At 40.0% G+C, this 19,452-nt stretch overlaps 2 protein-coding genes across 2 annotated transcripts in view; one reads left to right on the top strand and one right to left on the bottom strand.

Annotated features, from left to right (window-relative positions):
- The window catches only part of PGM5 (phosphoglucomutase 5), a 74,695-nt gene extending 69,084 nt beyond the window's left edge, over positions 1–5,611 (top strand). The window contains exon 11 of the mRNA XM_032676057.1: positions 4,063–5,611. Within this exon, the coding sequence (XP_032531948.1) occupies positions 4,063–4,152 (90 nt within the window). The 3' untranslated portion in view covers positions 4,153–5,611. The remainder of the gene's footprint in view (positions 1–4,062) is intronic.
- Positions 5,612–13,179: 7,568 nt separating this feature from the next.
- Positions 13,180–15,811, bottom strand: TMEM252 (transmembrane protein 252). The gene is made up of 2 exons (XM_032676889.1): positions 15,457–15,811; positions 13,180–13,612 (listed from the first exon to the last, which is right to left on the bottom strand). Exons 1-2 carry the CDS (start codon positions 15,729–15,731, stop codon positions 13,255–13,257), a joined length of 633 nt encoding a protein of 210 aa, XP_032532780.1. The 5' UTR covers positions 15,732–15,811; the 3' UTR covers positions 13,180–13,254.
- Between the last annotated feature and the right edge of the window lie 3,641 nt (positions 15,812–19,452).

Raw genomic sequence — 19,452 nt, 5'->3', positions numbered from 1 at the left:
AAATGTATTAAAGCCGAAGGAAAAGCTCCTTCTGATAAATAAGGCCATCAAAACGTGTTTTGGGGGATTTGTCCCTCTCTTCTACCTTTGTTTTTCTTTCATTTAGTTCATATGATAGTGATTCTGTTGCCTAGGTTACAGAGCGCTAACAACAGCTTTAAGCGGTCACATGAAGCAGGGGAAAATGATGTGCAAGCTGGAAGAGGTAAGAAAGGAAGGAGTTATTTCTCAGTTTCCCTGTGTCCTTGTTCTAGCTGTCTCATTACCCTGACCTGTCTGAGCAACCTCTCGTGTGATGTTTAAATGATAAAAAGAGAACTGAGAAATAATTTAAGTGTTAGGAGAGAAAAGGATTTCTAGCCCATGTCTGAAATGTCAAGGCTTATTATGATTTATGCAATGATAACACCACCTAGCAATTACCGATGTTGTTGAATTCAAAGCATTCTGCAAGTACGTTTTTCTCAAGGCTGCCATTATAGGGAACTACTTTAATTTATAGTAAAACTGATAGACAAACAATGGAAGACATAGAATTTGAGGTTTGATAGCAGTTTTTAGAGAGAGAATATACACAGATGGTAAAGACTTGGCACATCTTTTATCATGACAGAACACGAGGAGTTAAACTATAGCCCTTTTTTGACAACTTCATTCTGTACTAACCCACTTATTTATCTTTCTTTAATTCTGAGCCATTAACATTTGTTCCAGGGAGGTGCATTCTTTTGGAACATGGAGTACTATGCCAGCACTGCTTAGAAATCTGTCACAAGGTCCGAATGCTTGATCTGAAATAATTACTTTCTGTATGTGTCTTTTTGACTATTAGTATTTCAGGTGCCTAGGTGTCTAGTCATACAAGGTTTAACCAATTGTTGCTGAATCTTTTTCCCCAGTAGGACACTCTTTTAAGACTGGCTAATTCAGATGGCCTTACATTACTTCTCCATACAACATTAAACAACATAAAAGGAGTATGTTGTTTAATGTTTAATGGTTTTACAAATAATAACATACATACAAATGTATATACATGCATACAAATATAATAACTTTGATCCTAGTGTTCCACTGTGTACCTTCACTTGTGTATATGTAAAGCTGAGAGAGCCCAGAAGAGCACTGGTGGATGCTATGCTGAATGCAAAATGCAGATGGGTGCAGTAAGAGAAGACAGAGCAAAAGTTTGAGAACAGTAAAAGAGAGTTGTAGTTACCTGATGTTCACTAAAACATTTAGATCCTATTTGAAAGTATTACCATTCCCTTAGTGTTTGTTTGTTTTATTTGTCCCAGATAAATTCTGCAGAATTCTGTTCACTGATGAGACCGATGGGGCAACTTGTTTTTGAGACTGTGAAAAATGAATTTAAGATCTATGGAAAATGTCTGTGCATAGACTGTGTAAAATTGCTTTTCCTAATAAGACTGAAATTCATTGCAGGCTTAGGGAGAAGCTAAAGAGCCTCATGGGCTTTCCAGGCTAAGCCTGGACAGCTGATTTTGCATCAGAACTGCATGAACTTGTGATGAAATTTGGCAGGTTTTAGCATAAAGGCTACATGTAGAAGGCTTTCACAAGGTGTTTCTTGACATATAGATGGCATTTATGCACCTATTCTGAGAAAATTATTTTCTTAAGCCAAACTCCAGAGACATGCAGAGCTTTTAACCTGCAAGCAGGTACATTTCAGCCCTGCCTAAGCCTTGATAAACCACATGCATCATGGGACAAATCTTATGTGAGACCTTGATTAGAAGAGCGTGAGTTGTATGGAATTTTCTTGCAAGATCACAGAGAGAAAAAACACTACATGAACCAAGCAGGAATGATATGCCTCTGACAGCTCTGGTACAGATTATTCCCTAGGAAAAGGCTTTTAATCTTTATTTGCCTGACGTTAGATATCTGCTTGCTTGATTTATTTCGTGGTACAAGTAATCATTGCTACCAGTTATTTTTTTAGAGATATAACTTCTATCTGTGGTTACTAAAGTAAAATTCTGATTAAATCAGTTCTGTAAATTTTCAATTCTTTAATTTTGTCTAAAGGATAACATGCCATATCTCCTAAAAAGTTGCCAAGAGATAAATGTGTTATTTAATGTACTGAGTGGCATGTCAATCATAAAGTTTTACAATTTCTTAAGTAGAAAGAACCATTTGAAAAATATTTTTAAATCAAGATCTCTTTGAGATATAGAAGGCTTTCTAGAATCGTATTAACGATAAGTGATTGCTGGCTGGGATTTATCTGTTGCAGTTGAAGTGTAAATTATTCATGGCAGAGGTAAAGAAGTTTTTAAAAGGCATGTGCAGTTCTACTTCCTCGTTATTCTGTCCTGGTCTTGCCATTCCAAATATAATGCACTTTCACTTTTTTGTATCTTCTGGATGAAGAAAATATAGTTAAATTGAAGTACGAGAAGACAGAATTAGAGAAGGACTTTCTCTGTTGAGAAGCGTGATTGTAACAAGAAGAACATTTAGTAACAAGTGAAATCATTTGGCAAAAGTGCAGCACCTAAATTGTTTATGTAAATGCATGTCACATAAACTCATTTCGTTTTGTGTTTTGTTCCAGCATTGTATAAAGTGTTGCTTGTTTATTTTTTAATTTTAATGTTGAATGCCTTTGTTGCCTAAGAAAGCAGAGTCTAGTGAAACTGGTCAGCAGGGTTGCTTTTTAAATTTTCCCTTTGTTTTAGATTACATAAGGAAAAGGTTTCCTAAAGGAGTGCCAGAGAAGTTCATATGCTTTGGTGTCATCCAGACCTTATAGATTGGCATATTTTAATATTTACTTTTGCAGCATTTGCTCACAGATGTGAATTTGTGTTCTGCATATTAATCTTCTCTAAGTATGTTTGACTTTAATAGATTTGTGTTCTGCTTCAGTAATTATTCACTAGATAGATATCTACAACTATGGAGCTTTTTTAATAATAACATGTCAGACCACTCACGCTTGTGCATTACTAAGTTTAATCATAAACTCACTGGACACCAATGGCATTCAGTAGTCATTACTGCATGACTACTTGCACAGCTAGTCTCTTCAGTCTTTTGATTGAACCATCTGACTGCTTGTGTAAATAAAGCAAACACCTCATCCTGTCAAAAACTGTTAGGTGGCTGAAAGAGATTAAAAGTATTGACTATATTAAGGTTATAAAAATATATCTGTAAATTTAAGCTCTCCAGAATTACTGTTTTGTTTCATTTCTTTTTCAAACCTGAGGTGTTTGAAGCCAGAATTAGTTTATTTGAGAGGGGCATCCAGGGGAAATCTCTAAGGGTCAGAGAATTAACTCATTAGTTTGGTAACCAAATATACAATTCTCTGAAAAGTAGGTTTTCACACAAAACTCAGCTGTGTCTATCTTTGTGTATCATTTAATTAACTGAAAGAAGATTCAATTGCCATTTGAAAAATTGTATTTTACTTGATTTTCACATGGTACTATCATAATAATTATTTGCACTCACCCATCTGTGCATGTGTATGGCCATTTAATAAGATCTGTAGCCTGAAACTTGAAAATTCATGCTCTTCTGTTGGAATTTATCCTATCAACATGTGGTATTACTCAAAACCCACTTCTGTGAATTCTGTTTGGGTAGTTGTTACAGTACCTTCTGACCTTAAGCTTCACAGAGTAAGTGTGTTTGGGAGGAAAATATCATCTATGTGGCTTCCACTTATCAGAATGGAAACAATTCTACTCTTGTACAATTTTTTCTAGTTTTTTTGTACAACACATTTCACAAGAGCTCCACAATTCCTGTGACATAGAAACATCAGTGCAGTGTATTTAGTGGTTTCTCTTTTCTGCATAGCTTAGATACAGTCAGTGTAACACTTCACAAAACATGCTAAACATGATACTTCATTATGCCAAGTATAACTATACAGACACTATGGCTGTGTCAGTTTTTCACATTATTAAATTATTTACTATTATTATATAATTCTACAGTTAAAAGAAGGATTTATAAATGTCAGATATCTTTTGTTATTTATGCTTAATGTAATTGAATGTATTTCTCCCTCTTTAGGCTGTGCTGAGTCCTCTTATAGCAATCGCACTGAAAATATCTCAGATTCATGAGAGGACAGGACGAAAGGGACCCACTGTCATTACCTGAAGCCACAGAAGATTGTTAAACCAGGGCCAAAAGAGAAACAGCAAGGAAGAGACTGAACCTTGTTAAGACTTGTTAGCCATTTGTGCCTTGTGTGATTTTAAAAGTTTTCTTGGGGAGAGAGGCAGGGTGGGAACTAAAATTCAATATAACATTGAGTATAATCACTTGCATTGATCTCCAGATGCAATAGTATATTGACTTCTTTGTTTTACCTGCAATATCTTAATTTCAGATAACAATATAACCAAAGAGGCCTTAATCTTCAAATGTTGTCAGCAGTGTGACAGAAAATGACAACGGCTTGGTTTTGAATGCTGTGATAAAAGTTGGAGAAATTTCAATTGCAGAGAGAGGGGGAGGAGTTGCAAAGCAAAGACATACTTGGTGAATATTGTTTGGGAATATTGTCGCCTTCTTGTCAGTTTATAAAAAGCATACAGAGCATGTATGAGCACGTCATAAGGGCTGTATACTGAACTATGTATTTCGCCACTGGACAACTGTGCCTCCTCTCCTGCCTTTCCTGTTGCTCACAGATTCACACTGACAGCGGTGTTGTATACACATTTACACATGCTCCCAAAGAAGTGGTTATTCCGTATTTTTTTACCCCTGCTTTTAAAACATATCAATGTGACTTGTGCCTTTAGATTTTCCAGATTTTTTGACTCTTTGGTTGTTTTCCTCCAAAGGGAGGCATTTGTGCTATGGAGCTGATTTTATCCTTCCAGCACTATGTTGGCTATGGAATCTGACTGTCTTTTGCAATATTCCTCATGTCAGGAGATGATACTGGTTCTTACTGTGTTTGAAAGGTAATTATTGCAAGTTCAGCAATTCTTTATGAAGGAGTTACAGAAGTCTTTTAAGTCTTTGGAATACTCATGCTCCACTACTACAAAGTGAAGTAAGTGAATAGGGGATTAAAAAAACTAATAAATTAAATAGAAATACTTGACTGATTCACTAGCTGAACACGGTTTCTGTTAGATTCTTAGTAACAGTGGATCATGGAATAAAAATTTGGGGAGTGCAAAAGGCGTCTCAGCATAAATCTGAGAAGGCTGTTGGGGATATGGACATCAGCATTTTTCTGCTTGTGAAATGATACTGTGGTTCTAGCTACAATACTGTGCCCTGAAGAAGAACACAAACACTTTGCATGTCATTTGTTTCAAAGCTTTGCTTTGTTGTTCGCTTGTATCATTCATCAGGGTGGCTTTGTGCAACTTGCCTCTTTACAGTGTATTTTAATTCATTGTGGTTGTCAAATTTTAGTGCAATTTATATAATATTGCAGCAAAGGAAATTGTTTTTATTTCTTTCAACACTTCTGTCAAAAAAAGGCTATGGCACTTAGTACACAATAAAGAGTAATGCTGTATATCTGTCTTAAAATGTAATTGTGGACAAGACACACTGCACTTTGAAGCATCCTAATAAAACTGCCTTTAATACAGTTACATTATTACTTAATTGAATCTAAACAAATGAGTTACTAATGTTGTCACATACTATCCTACCTTACCATTACACATTCCCACAAACCAAATGAGATTTTAAGACTTTAGTTCTTTTTATAAAGATTATTCTCTTATATGACAATGGCATTCTCACACAGTTTGGACATCTGCTTTTGAGTGTAAGAGTATTCATCTTTACAGAAACCTTGCAAAGAACATTTCTGGAAGAAACTTGGTTTATCTAATATTTTATATTTATTATAGATCAAACTCCTCTAGGTGCAAGATAGTAAGCTCCTAACTAGTAGATCACACATAGTCACACACTCTGGATTATGACAGTTCAAATTACTGGGTTGCTTGAAAGGGAGCTCACTAAGACTTGTAAAATCTCCTACATGTTCTCTGACAATGAAATAATTTTTGATCACATAGTGAGCTAGCTATTTATACTATGGAATATCCCATTTGTCAAGCTTTTCTGGGATGGGAACAATGCACTTCGAAAAGTAAGATATTCTGAAGCCAGGTGTCTTTTCAGGATGCAATGGAAAAGGCTCACAGGGAACAGATGAAGACTGTGAAGAATCACACCTGTGCTTTTATCAGAAAGCTATCACTAGAGCTGCAGAAAATGACAGTCTGCTTTCCTGAAGGCAGTCATGATAAACAAAGGGTATATTTTCAAATCTTGATATTGACTTTGCCTTAGGCTCCAGGTCCCTTTTTTTATAAAGATAGGTGATACTGATAGAAGGTAATTACTTTTCTCTGCAAGAAAATGAATAAAACTTTGTAAGGCTGAAGTGCAGTGTATATCTTTATATCTGATGCATGCGGGGAAGGACTGTAGCCATAGTCTCATAAAGTGTGCTGCATTTCCTGAGGTCTTTTAATTATTAACATGAAAGATGAATGCGTGGGAAAAAAGCAACATATACAAAGTTACACAAAAATGCAAGGCTCCTAAAAACACCCCACACATCTAGCAGAGGGAAAACTGTTACTAATTCTGTTCATCTTATCACAGTGTCTAGGCACTGTGACAGAGACCTACACCCTTCTGTGCTATTTTTGAATAAGCAGTTTCCTCAAGTCTGGAAATTGCAAGATTCCTTTATTGTTCAGCTAATATTTATTTGGACATAATTCTGTTTCCCAAAACCTAGTATTCTCTCTGTGTTCAGAGACAATTTGTAAGGCAGTACTACTCACCTGAACCACAGAATCACAGAATCCTTGAGTTTGGAAGGGGCTACCTAGTTCATCAGGACTAAAATCTCCTAGTCCATGTCCCAGCTCACAACAGGATCATGTAGAGGAAGCTGCCCAGGACCATATCGAGTTGGGTTTTGATTATATCCAAGGGCTGAGACTCCACAACCACCTCAGGGCAAACTGTTCAAGTAATTGACCGCTCCTGTAGTGAAAAAAAAAAATGAACCCAAAACTTCTATGAGTGGTCATATGGAATTTTGTGCGATTCAGTTTGTGCCCATTGCCTCTTGTCCTGTCATTGGGCACCACTGAGAAGAGCCTGGGGTCCATACGCTTTTTTCTTTACTATCAAGTATTTACAGAAATAAGATTCCTTATGAACCTTCTGTCTTACAGACTAAGCACTTGTAACTCTATGAGTCTCTTGTCATATGACAAATGGTCCATTCCCTTTATCTTTCTGGCCTTTTACTGGAGGTGCTCCAGTATGTCCATGTCTCTTTTGTACTTGGCAAGCTCAGACCCAGCCCTTCAGTTGTATCTTACTTTTACTCTGCTGAGCAGAGGGAAAGGATCACCTTCCTCCAACTGCTGGTGATGCTTTTCCTGATGCAGCCCAGGATACCGTTGGCTGTCTTTGCTGTGCAGGTGCATTGCTGGTGTGTTATCAGCTAGTTGACCGTCGGGTTCTTCTCTGTGGAGCTGTTTTCCAGCCCACTGGCTGCAGCATGTGCTGGTGCTTGGATTTGTTCCTCCCCAAGGGCAGGACATCACATTTTCCTTTGTTGAACTTCATGAGGTTCCTGTTGGCCCATTTCTCCAGCCTACATAGGTCCCTCTTAATGGCAGCACATCTGCCTGGAGTGTCAGCTGCTCCTTCCAGTCCTTACAAAACCACTGAAGATGTGCTCTGCCCCATTATCCACATGATGCCAGTATTTGCTCCAGGATTGACCTCCAGGTTACGCTGCTGGTGACTGGACTCCAGATGGACTTTGTGGCAGTGGTCACAACCTTCTGGACTGGCTGTTTAGCTGCTTTTCAATCCATGTCACTGTCCACTTATTTAAATCATATTTTGTCAGTCTGAAGATGTTTTTGGATGTGGTGTCAAAAGCCTTACTAAAGGTGGAGCAAACAACATTCAGTACTGTCTCCTTATCCGCTGCTCTCTCCTCATCCACTAAGCCACTCATCTCATTGTAGAAGGTCATCAAGTTGGTTAAGCATCACTTACTCTTCATAAATCCATGATGATTACTTCTAATCACCTTGTCCTTCATGGCTTTGACAAGGATTTCCAGGATTGGTTACTCCATCACCTCCCAGGAACTAAGGCGAGGCTGGCCAGGCTGTAACTTCCCAGATCCTCCTTCTCTTACAGACACGAGTGATATTTCCTCTCTCAGGGGTCTCTCCCAGTCACCCACAATCTTTCAGAGGTAATGGAGGGTGGCCTTGCAATGGCATGACTCAGCTTCTTCAGCTCTATGCATGCATTCCATGTGCTCCCTGACCTGTTCTTGCTCCACCCAAGGTAAGTCTTCCTTGTCTCAGATTTTTCCTTCGGTCTTGAGGGCCTATAATACCTGAAGGCCAGTTTTACCAGTAAAGATGGAGACAAAGAAAGCTTTGAGCACTTCAGTCTTTTCTGTGCCCTCTTTCAACTCATGTGTACATGTAGAAACTTTTACCATTACCCTTGATGCCTTATCCATTAGGCCACTGGGTCACCCCTTTCATCTGCCCAAATAATGACCATACACTTACAGATAGTCTGCAAAATTCCTCCTTTCTTAAAGTTGTATTGGGACTGGTTAAAATCTTCCAATACTTCAAAACCATTCTCAGGGGGGATTCTTTAGGGATCTCAACTTTTGAATCCACACAACCCATGATTACAAAATACAAAAACAGACCACAGTCACACACTGGGATTCGAACTTGCTACCTTGAGGTTACAAATGCTGTTCCTGTAACCTCTCAGCTATTCTACCGAGTCACACTGACTCTGGAGCCCCACCGGCTCCCCTGCAGCATCAGAGCACTGGAAGGCGTCCTCTCCAAAGCCAAACAGCCCTCGGCTGAAACACCCGCCCTGACTTGCGTTGGCGAAACTACTCATTCGCCACCTGGAAAGCGACTCTCGCAACTATCTAGGCCCAGGTCTTTAAGTTAACTTTCCAGTCACCCGTGTTCCCTATCTCCCGGAACACAAACTTTTCCCACAGCTGCTAACTAACCAGATACCTTTTTCCCTTATCCGTTCTTTTCTTATCTCACCTCTGTGCTCATTGCTTGCTTCTGTGGGTTCTGTGGAGCTGGGCTTCTCGGACCGGGACGGGAATTATCTCAGATAAAAGCTGGCTTGATGAGGAATTCCTGCACGATGAAAGTTTCCAGTCTGAAGAAGTCCCGGTCCAGGTTTCCCCAGTGTATGGGCCACCAACTGTTGCCGTGAGATTTAGGTGCTGAAAAAAATCTCCCGGAGCAGTTAATTAGGGGTGAGATAAGAAAGGGTTTAATATGCCAAAGCAAAAGATGTTACAAGACACGCCCCTGTGCCCGAGAGGTTACATTTTATAATACCATCCATCCAATCACAAATGTGTCCACCCTGTGGCCTTTACTCTGGACCGCCCCGGGTCCACCCCCTGAAAATGGGTCTGGGGTGCATTTCGGGACTACCTACTTCATCACCTTCACCATCATCAGAGCACAAAGGGTACATAGTCACCCAGTTTTTGACCGTATTCTGTGGTTTAGGCCCTGATATGCTGTTCTGCCAACAATCTAGGCCTTGCCTTGACAAAAGACTAAACATTTCTACTGGATTCGGGGGTAGGAGTGATATAGGGAGCATAGAATGGGGTAAGAGGGTTAAGGAATGTGTAAACTAAGGGTGCTAGAGGGAAAGGGACAAGGGACAAGGAACAAGGGACAAGGGAGGGAGGGTTGCTGCTTTTAAAATCTACCTATAAAACTTACAAGGCTTACAAATATTAGAAAAATAAAAAAAAAATTAGGGGCTTAAGGCATCACCCTTCACATTCCTCACCTCATTCGACTCCAAGTGGGCTTTGGTTTTCCTGATCTCAACCCTGCATGATTGGATAGACAGTGTCAATCATGCAGTTGACATGCATGTTGTCCTCCTAGTTCAGTTGTCCCTGCTTCCACTTATCATACATTTCCTTTTCACATCTGAGTTTAGTCAGGAGCATCCTGTCCATCCATGCAGGCCTCCTGCTGCCTTTGTTTGATTTCTAAATGTCAGAATGAACCATTCATGAGCTTGAAGGAGGCAATCCTTGAAAATCAAACAGCTGTCCTGGATTTATCTCTTCTCCAGGGCCGTAACCCATGGGACTCTTCCAAGCAGATCTCTGAAGATGTTAAAGTCTGCTCTGCAAGCTTTGGTCTTGCTTTTTGTCCTTTTTGCTCCTCTAAGAATTCTGAATCCATTGTCTCATGATCAATGGAGCAAAAACCTTCACGTACGCACCTGCTTCTTGGTATTGTGAGTATGAGGACAGCAGCATCTTGTTGGCTCCTCGGTCACCAGTGCCGGGAAGTTATTTGTCAATGCACTGAAAGAATCTGTTCTGTTCTGAAGCCTTAGTTTGACTGGTTCTGTCCTTCTGCCCAAAGAAAATTCCTTTTAACTTAAAATTTCTAGCTGCTATTCTTGGCAAATATGACTTCATGCTATTAAATTTGATCAAAAGCAAACTGTTTAAAAGCCTTTGCTGCTATAAGATTGTTGACGTTTTTGAGCTCATTGCCCATGCCATTTTTCATTAAGTTCATAATCAAATAGTTCATTGCCTGAAAAGACAAAGTGATTGGATCAAAATACCAGATTGTATCAAAATATTAGGCATTAACTTTAATGTTTTTTTATCTGAGTAACTTTCATGTATCAAATACTTTATGACATACTGCAGATGGAAGATGCAGTTTTCTTCAGTTTCACATTTCTGGACCCATTGAGACCTCACAACATCTGCAAGGCTTTCCTGGAACTGGGAGAAAGGAAAGAGGGTTAGCTCTTCCTGTTTGTTCATAAACTATGTGGAAAGCTTCTGAACTAATTTCCTATAGCAAACTGGTCCAAGAGCAAACTCAGGGGTACTCCTGCAGTACTTGCTCTCAGTATGACTCAGAACTGTAGTCTCAGCCATTCCGCACTCATTTGGTCTTGCATGAGTAGTTACCTAGTGGAAAAGTTTGATTTCCACTGGAGGAAAAAAAAGAAGTTGAACAGGCAGGACAGGCATTTTGCCATGGGATATCTCGTGGCTGATCAGTCTCATTGCAACAATACTTGTGCCCACTGCCTTCAGGATCTAGGACTCTGGAATAGAGAAGCAAGAGATTTTGGGGGATGGATATGGTGGTAAGGTACAGAGGTAAGACTGTAACAAGATCACTTGGCATAGTAGATCCTCACTTTGACTGGAAATAATGTGTACTTCTGGCTTTTATTGTTCTCTGTGCTGTGCTGCTTCTCAGTCACTTTGAAAAATCTTTATATGCTGATAGCATCTTCTATCAGCTTCTTTTCAGGAGCTCTGTTTTAGACTCTGGATGTTTTAATACATTTCTCATCATCAATTTACCTTGAACTGATTTTTCTTTCTCTGTAGTTTGTTCACCCCATTTTACTCTGCTTTTCTTTTTGCTTAAAGCAACGGAAGGTTTGTATGTTTTTCCCATAAAGGATGAAATTCTTTGAGGGACAAAACTGATGCAATTGTCAGTTCCCTGGCCTTAGCTATTGTTACCACCATGGGTTGCATTTCCAATGAATGTGCAGCCATAGTGCTTAACTTGTAATAGTATGTAGGCATCTGGAAAGTGTGATAGTTTTTCTGTTTTGCAGGTGTGTAACAAAATCAAGAACAGGTTGCCCAGAGAGATGGTATAGGAGCCCATTCCTGAACAAATTCGAGGTCAGTGTAGGAATAGATACATTTCTGGAAGAATTTGTAGCAAAAGGTTAGAACTCGTTCTGCTAGGAAGGCTCTCTGCCTAAATGGTAACCCTTTCTCAAAGGGAATTTTAATGCTTCCCCACCCGCCCCCCAACCTCCCCTGCATGGCAAGAGAAGTTCTCAGCCTTGCTTTCTGGTATGCAGAGAGACAACATGTTTGCAGACATGTACAAGTCCTCTTTGGGCCAGAAAGAGAGTAGAGGAGGAGAGAGAAAAGATAAAATAGCCTTGGAGGAGGAGGGGCATTGCCTTTGCCCCTGGGGCCTGATGTGTGCAAGATCAAAAAAAGTGGTCCTTGCATCTAAAATAAACCTCTTCTTTTTTTTTTTTAAATCCTTCCACTGCCTTGACATTTTTGGGAAGAATACCTGCATGTGTTTATCTCAGAGCCAGGTTGGATGGGGCTCTGAGCAATGCGATCCAGGTCATTGCCAGGGCTTGGACTACATGACCTCTAGAGGTCCCTTCCAACCAAACGAGGAAAACTCATTTATAGTCAATGTTGCAGGTTCAAATCTCAAGGAGCCCTCTTGAAATTTTTCTTGTCATCTGGAATTACAGATGATGGTGCCTGGATCCAAATTTGCCTTCGTGATTTTGTGGGAGGAAGGGCATATATCCAAGACTGTCCTTTTTTCTGGTATTTGTTGTGTAATTATGAGGCCACTTGTGTCAGAAACAGGATACAGGGTCCCTTTCTCAGTTCCCATAGTCTTGAGTAAGCTGCAGTGGAAGCAACTGCCCTTAGAGGTAGCTCAGAGGAATCAGAGATGATTTTTCCTCCTGCAATTGGTAGTTTCCTCCGAGGAGCTGTGAGCATAACCAGGATTCTCTTTTTGGCAGCTCAGAGGCATATTTTCTTGTGCCCTTATCTGGAATCATGGACCTCTTGTATTATATAAGCAGACACAAGGCATTTGTTTTAATTACAAAATTTATTCATGAAATCGACAGTAAAACAGATATTTTTACCCCAAAATAAAACACATAACTTGAAAGGCATACAATACAAAAATAATCAGTTATAAAAAATAATCTACAGGTTTCAAACAAAAGCTGAGTAAAGAGGTTTCCCAAGTCAGCTAATGTTTCAAAACCACAAATGAAGGCTTTCATTTGAAACTCCTTACAAGGCACAAGACATTTAGGACTAATAAGAGCATGATGCTTCGTTTATCTTGTAGTGTAAGAAACTTCTATTACCATTGATGGTGACTCCTGTAAGATACAGCCTGAACATTTCTATCTCCATGGAGATTTATTCTGCTTTGAAATACTGAGCATCTTTGTATATCTCCTCCAACTCCACTCACACTGACAAATGGTCAATGTTTTTCCTGTGCAATTTCACCTTAAGTAGTGTACTACTTGGGATCACTGACCCAAGTTTTCTTCCAGTTTTCCCTGCTTCACAGATGCAGAATTTTACTGGCTGCCCATCTCAGATGTTCTGACAGATGTTGCTCTTTCTGAGGTCCCCTGGAAGTCTATATCCTGTTGGTAACTGATTTCTTGCATGGATATATGAGAATTTGACTCCAGTCTGGGGTTTGAGTCTTGGTCAGCTGTTTGCTGCTGCCATAGCTCCTGCACACATAACTCGTATGGTGGTGGCTGTTCCTGCTCATTTGTTTCACTGATGAAATCTGCACTGCTTTCACTATATGGAGGTGGAGGGACATTGATGGGTTCTTGCTGTTTTACTGTGAAGGCAATTGACAGTGGGGAAGTCTGCTTTTCAGGATCTGTGCAGTCTTCATAGGAGGGAGGGTAGAAGTCAGGCCTAAAATAAGCAGTCCGAAAAGAAACACTTTGTGGTGAAATGTGATTTATCTCACAGAGCTTGGTTAGATGCTTTGTCTGTTACACTTCTGAAGTTTAGATGAGGCTTAAACTGTAAATGGAAACCTAAATAGGTTTAGAACAATGAAATAAATTAAAAAGGTAGGCATAGCTGGGATCTTTTCCTGTGGCTTTGTACAGAATGTTTTATTAAAACATAACATTCTAAAAGGACAAGCCTTCCCTGTGAAAATTCCCACCCCTGACATACAAACACTTGTGCTCATATTTCAACAAGTGCCTGAGAAAAGTTTAATTTGAAAGAAGATTGAGATCACTGTTCAAAGTTATTTGCTATTACAATAAGCATTGTTTTTCACAGTGCTAAAATGCATTTTGTATGACTCTACTTATCTAACCAAAATTTGCTGAATGTTGCTTTTATAGTGCCTTTAGAGAACCCACTGTCAGTGTTTCTGGTGCAGTTTCCACAACAGTCCAGGAAAAGTAATTTGTATCCGGTGACCCTGTTAAAGGCTTTTGCAAGGCCTAATTCCACTCAACTCCTAACTCTCTCTCTCAAAGCATCCGACTTTGTTAAAAAATAAAATTGTAGGATCACAGAATGTTTTGGGTTGGAAGGGAACTTGAAGATCATCTAGTTACACACCCCCCTGCCATGGGCAGGGACACCTTCCAGTAGATCAGTTTGCTCAGAGCCCCATCCAATCTGGCCTTCAACACTTTCAGGGATGGGATATCCACAACTGTGGACAACCTGTTGCAGTGACTCACCATCCTCACAGTATACCATTTTTTCCTAGTATCTAATCTAAACATAACCCTTCTCAGTTTGAAACCATTCCCCCTTGCCCTGTCACTACATGCTCTTGTGAAAAGTCTCTCTCCACCTTTCCTGTAAGTTCCCTTCAGGTATTGGAAGGTGCTATAAAGCCTCAGTGGAGCCTTATCCAGGCTGAACCCCAGCTCTCTCAGCCTGACTTGATAGGAGAAGTGTTCCAGCCTCCTGATCATCTTTGTGGCCCTCCTCTGGACCTATTCTAGCAGGTCAATGTCCTTCCTGTGCTGAGGATCCCAGACCTGGATGCAGTGCTCCAGGTGGGGACTCAGAAAGGCAGGGTAGAGAGTCAGAATGCCTTCCCTTGACCTGCTGCTCATGCTGCTTTTGATGCAGCCCAGGATTCTATTGGTTTTCTGGGCTGCTAGGGCACATTGCCAAGTCGTGCTGAGCTACTCATCAACCAACAGCCCAAGTCCTTCTCCCCAGGGCTGCTCTCATTTCATTCTTGGCCCAGCCTGTGTTTATGCTTGGGTTTGTCCCAGTCCAGGTGCAGCATCTTGCACTTGACCTTGTTGAACTTCATGAGGTTTTCAAATAGGGGGGACAGTTAGACCAGAAAACTTTAGCAGGAGCCATATAATGAGGTGAAGCTCCCTGCATACCTCAATGCTGATAACTTATATAAGCACCTACCCTACAGCAGCACATCTGAAATTGTCTGTTGAGATGGAACTCGGGATGCTCCTGCATGAATTTGGTATAGCTGCACCTGCTGCCTCCGTGTATGGCTTTGGAAACTGGAAACTGTGAAACCTTCTCTGTTTCCTCTAGTAAACCTTACGTTATGTATCACTTGCATGAATTACTGCTTGCACGTTGCTCCTTGCTCTAGCAAATAAAATTTCAGACTACAGTTCTCTATAGTAAATATAAAATTTTATAAAATTTTGTAAAAACCTTTTATTGCTCCTTTTTTCTGACAGTATGTTTGCAAAATAACATCCCTCCCTCCCAAATCATCTGCAGCAAATTGCAGCACATACCTGTCTATGGTGCAGACTCGTAGTTCTCGGTGGCTGGGATTTCGAATGACGATGCCAAGGGCCTTGTATTTCAAGACTTCATGGAAAGTGTTCCAGAAAATGCCAGTAACAAGGAGAAAGAGCCCCAAAACTACCAGGCAATAAAACACTAGCTCATTATTTCCCCATCTGCACATGGAGGAATTTGTGGAAATGCAAAGGACTCCCAGACAAATAGTGGAGAAACTGAGTAAGAGCACAAAAAGACGAATGAAAGTAAAAACATCTTTTGGCATCTTTCACAGCAGACACAGCACTTTGTTCCTGTCTGCTGTTTGTTTGCTGGCTCTCTTGGCTGTACTTCTCATCGTCATGCATGGGTACTTTATATACTCCAGGACCAACTGGCCTTAGGCAATTAAGAGAAGCAGGCAGTTTTAAGATACTCATTAACTCTGAGAGACTTATAAACTCTTCTGAGATTAATTTGTAACCTTCTACATACTTCAAGGATGGAAGCAGAAACTTCTTGAACCATTCCTTTGCTTCTGTAAGCTCCAGAGTGCATACTGGACTGCTTCATTCATTGTATGTTATGATTTGCAGTGGTTTATACACTTTGCTGTTTATGAATGAGACCTGCACTTGTTAAATTTTGCTTATTTGACTTTAGCAGAAAAACAACCTACAAAAATGCTGTTCATAATTCCTCATTAAAGGTTTGAAGAGCAAATATGCTTTTTTCTTAATCATCCCTTTTCATCTGTCATTGGATTTTGGTCTCCTTCTGCCTTTACCACATTATTCAACTCCCTTGATATTTTTAATAGTTCTTTGGAAAAGGGTATAATTTCTAGCTTGCAATGTGTTATAGTAACTGAATTTAGTACATAAAATTAAAGAAATCAAGATTACATCATGTCAAAGAAAAAAAGGCATATAAGAAATCTTCTTTGTCTGCAGGTTCAGTTGTACTCTGATTCCTTCATCATTTATCTGTTCTCTCTTCCAGCAAGTTTTGTTGACTGATTTTCAAAAGGGTCAACACTCAAAGCTATGAGGGAACAGCTATAATCAGTTTTCCAAATAAATTTAGACATTTGAAATTCAGAGATGCTTGCTATCAACAGATTTGAGGCTTAAATATTGCTACCTTCAAAACAAAAAACAGTCTTTAGGATTAGCCAAATGATTTCCTGTTGGAGCATATACCCACTAGTTTTCAACAGGGTGTAGCAAACTTCAAAATCAGAACTTGACTTGTCTAAAGATGCTACCTTATTTGAAAGATTACTAATTATATTTTCAGCAATGAAGTTATTAACAAGACCTTGCCTAGGTTTGTTGCAAAATCTCCATTGCACACAGTGAATAAATCAGAACAGGGAACAATGTGAAAAATAGTTTTAGTCTCAAATCTTCACCGAAATAATGAGTTCATTGCAGGTATTGTTGAGTGATATTCAATGAGGTGATTTACATATGGATAGCAACAAATGATTATGAAGATTTTCTGGCATTGCCTATAAAAAGGTTTCTTCCTACCTGCTGTGGACTCTTCGTTTTACTACTGCAGTCTGGGGGAGCTGTGAGACTTCTGTAGTCAGTGTGCAATAAAAGTTTCTAATACACTGCTTGGGTCTAGTATGTAAATCCTTAAAGCAGAAATCATGTTTGATGGGATGAAGAAAACTCCAGCTCTTCTTAATGTAGACCTTCCCTGCAGCTCTGGAGGGGAAAACTGTACACAGGCACTTTCAATAGGATACCTGAGCTTCATATCATCAACTTAGAGGAGACAATTTTGATTTTTGACTGGTCAGAGTTCTTCAAAGTACTGGGTCTCCTGTCACTTGGTGTCCTGGGCTGTACCTGTGTGACTGCAAAACAGTACACAATCCCATGTTATATCTCACTGAAACTTTATGCAACATCTCATGTGATGTTGCATATCTGCTCAACTAGCACTTTATTTTTCTGCCTCGTGTTTATCCAAATGTGGCAGATGTTTACAACAAATGAGAATACTTATGAGGAAGCAGCAGTTGGTACCGAGCTGCCACACATTCTGATCAGGCATAATTTTTTTGAGCTCCCACCATCATTACTGCATCTTTAGTTCTCAAAGGATCTGTGATGACATTCTCACAGTTTCTTTTCAGTATCTATCAGAATGTCAACAATGAGAACAAATCTCATTAAACAATATAATCATTAGACAGAAGTTTTTTAAAGTGGGTCAGTCTTATGTCATAATAAAAGTGAAAGTACAGCAAGACCAGCTGCTACCCTTCCTAAGGAAAGCATTCAGTCAAGGAGTGATCTGGGGTAGTCTTCATTTTAGGGCAAAACCCTGACAAAGTTGTGATAGTCCTGTTCTCTCAGGCCTTGGCTATAGACACCTAAACATCACTAAGGAAGGATGGCACTGCTTCATGTGCAGGTGAGGCTATGAGTGAGTGCCAGTTGGTCTGTGACTGATATGATAAAACAGGTAAAGTAAATCTAGTGTTTTCCACTCTGCAGTGCCTTCTGACAATTCCAACAGGACAAATTTTGTGTAAGCCACATTTTCCTTCAGCAGAAGTCACCTATTTATTTTATTCTGATGTGTGTGCTTGAAGCTTATGTGAAATTCACATGTGAGTTTCTGTACTATGCTTACCCTATTGAATTATGACAAGAAGGAAATTATCTCACTTATAACTTAGTAGACCATCAATATTCTTGTGATTCTCTGGCATTTGAACAACAGAGGTTGGTGTTGGGATCACTATACACAATAGCAATTCACAGACCTATTTCAATACAACGAATCTCCCGATGCCTTGAATGCACATAACTGTCATACATGTTCCACTTACATGTCTTGAACCCTAGATCGCAGCCTGTACCATGGCAAGTTTCTCCTCCTCACATTTCCACATGATGCAGGCTGGAAAGCAGGTACTAATTATGTACTTATCTCTATGGCTTTGTTTCCCTTCTGCCCCCCAAAATTTGCTAATAATTTTGAGTGACACATTGTCTTTTCTGATCACAGATGAATAGAAAAGAAAATTGCTCAGTAAAGCTTCCCCTTGGGAGTTCATGTCTTGTTCTGGCTCACTGCCACAGGTTTTCAGGTAGAGCAGTTCAGTTAGGGAAGTTGGTAGAAAATTTTGGATAGCAGCAGCAACCTGATTCTCAGTGCTGCATGCTCCTCACCTGCATGTCCCTGAAAGAGATAAGCTCTTACTCCTCTTCAGGAATGTGCTTTTCTTAATCCAGTAGTCACAGATACAAGATGCAGATAATAGCTCTGGTCAAGACCCCTGCTGCTACTGCAAAACTACTGGCCTGCTTGGAAGGAGTTTCATCTGCCCTTAAAAACCTGCATCAGTCATGAAAAACACTCTGCTGACCTCCCATCACATCGAGATACAGCTAACAGACCTTTGAGTCTTGGGCTCTAGATCTGAGAAGCCCGGAGAAGATGAATTCTGTTCTTGTCATCCCATGGTAAAAGCACAACTCCATGTGATGCATACAGAGCTTGGAAATTGGCTGTAAATGTGACAAGTTCATTTTTCACGTGGTCTCAGTCCATGTACCTGCACAACACACAGACTGTGGGCTGCTGTCACAACAGCTACCAATAGGTAACTTTCCATGAGGTGAGCTGGCTCATTTTCCGAAAGACCTGTTACAGCCAAGATGGAAGTACAGAGGTATGTATGATAGAACTGTAGGAATAGTTGTGCTTTTACAAGAATTTGTAACTGGAAAGCTAGAAAACCCGTTTTGTTAGGAAGCCTCCAAAGGGCGTTTTCAAGAGTGTTATATGGGGTTTTTTCCCTCTGCAGTCCAGAGGGGGCTGCAGAAAGCTATGTAATCTCTCTCTGTGCTATGCCAAGAGAGATAACCCTGACAGATATGTACAGAGGCCTCAGGAAGGCAGGGGAGAAACAGAGAGGATAAAAAGGCCCTGGAGAGGACAAGAACTTGCCTTTTCTGTCTGAGTCCCGGTGCTTAATA

This window comes from Chiroxiphia lanceolata, chromosome Z, assembly GCF_009829145.1.
Source record: "Chiroxiphia lanceolata isolate bChiLan1 chromosome Z, bChiLan1.pri, whole genome shotgun sequence".
NCBI classification, from domain to species: Eukaryota; Metazoa; Chordata; class Aves; order Passeriformes; family Pipridae; genus Chiroxiphia; species Chiroxiphia lanceolata.
Note: the sequence above shows the minus strand (reverse complement) of the source record. Positions and strands in the feature narration are given on the sequence as shown.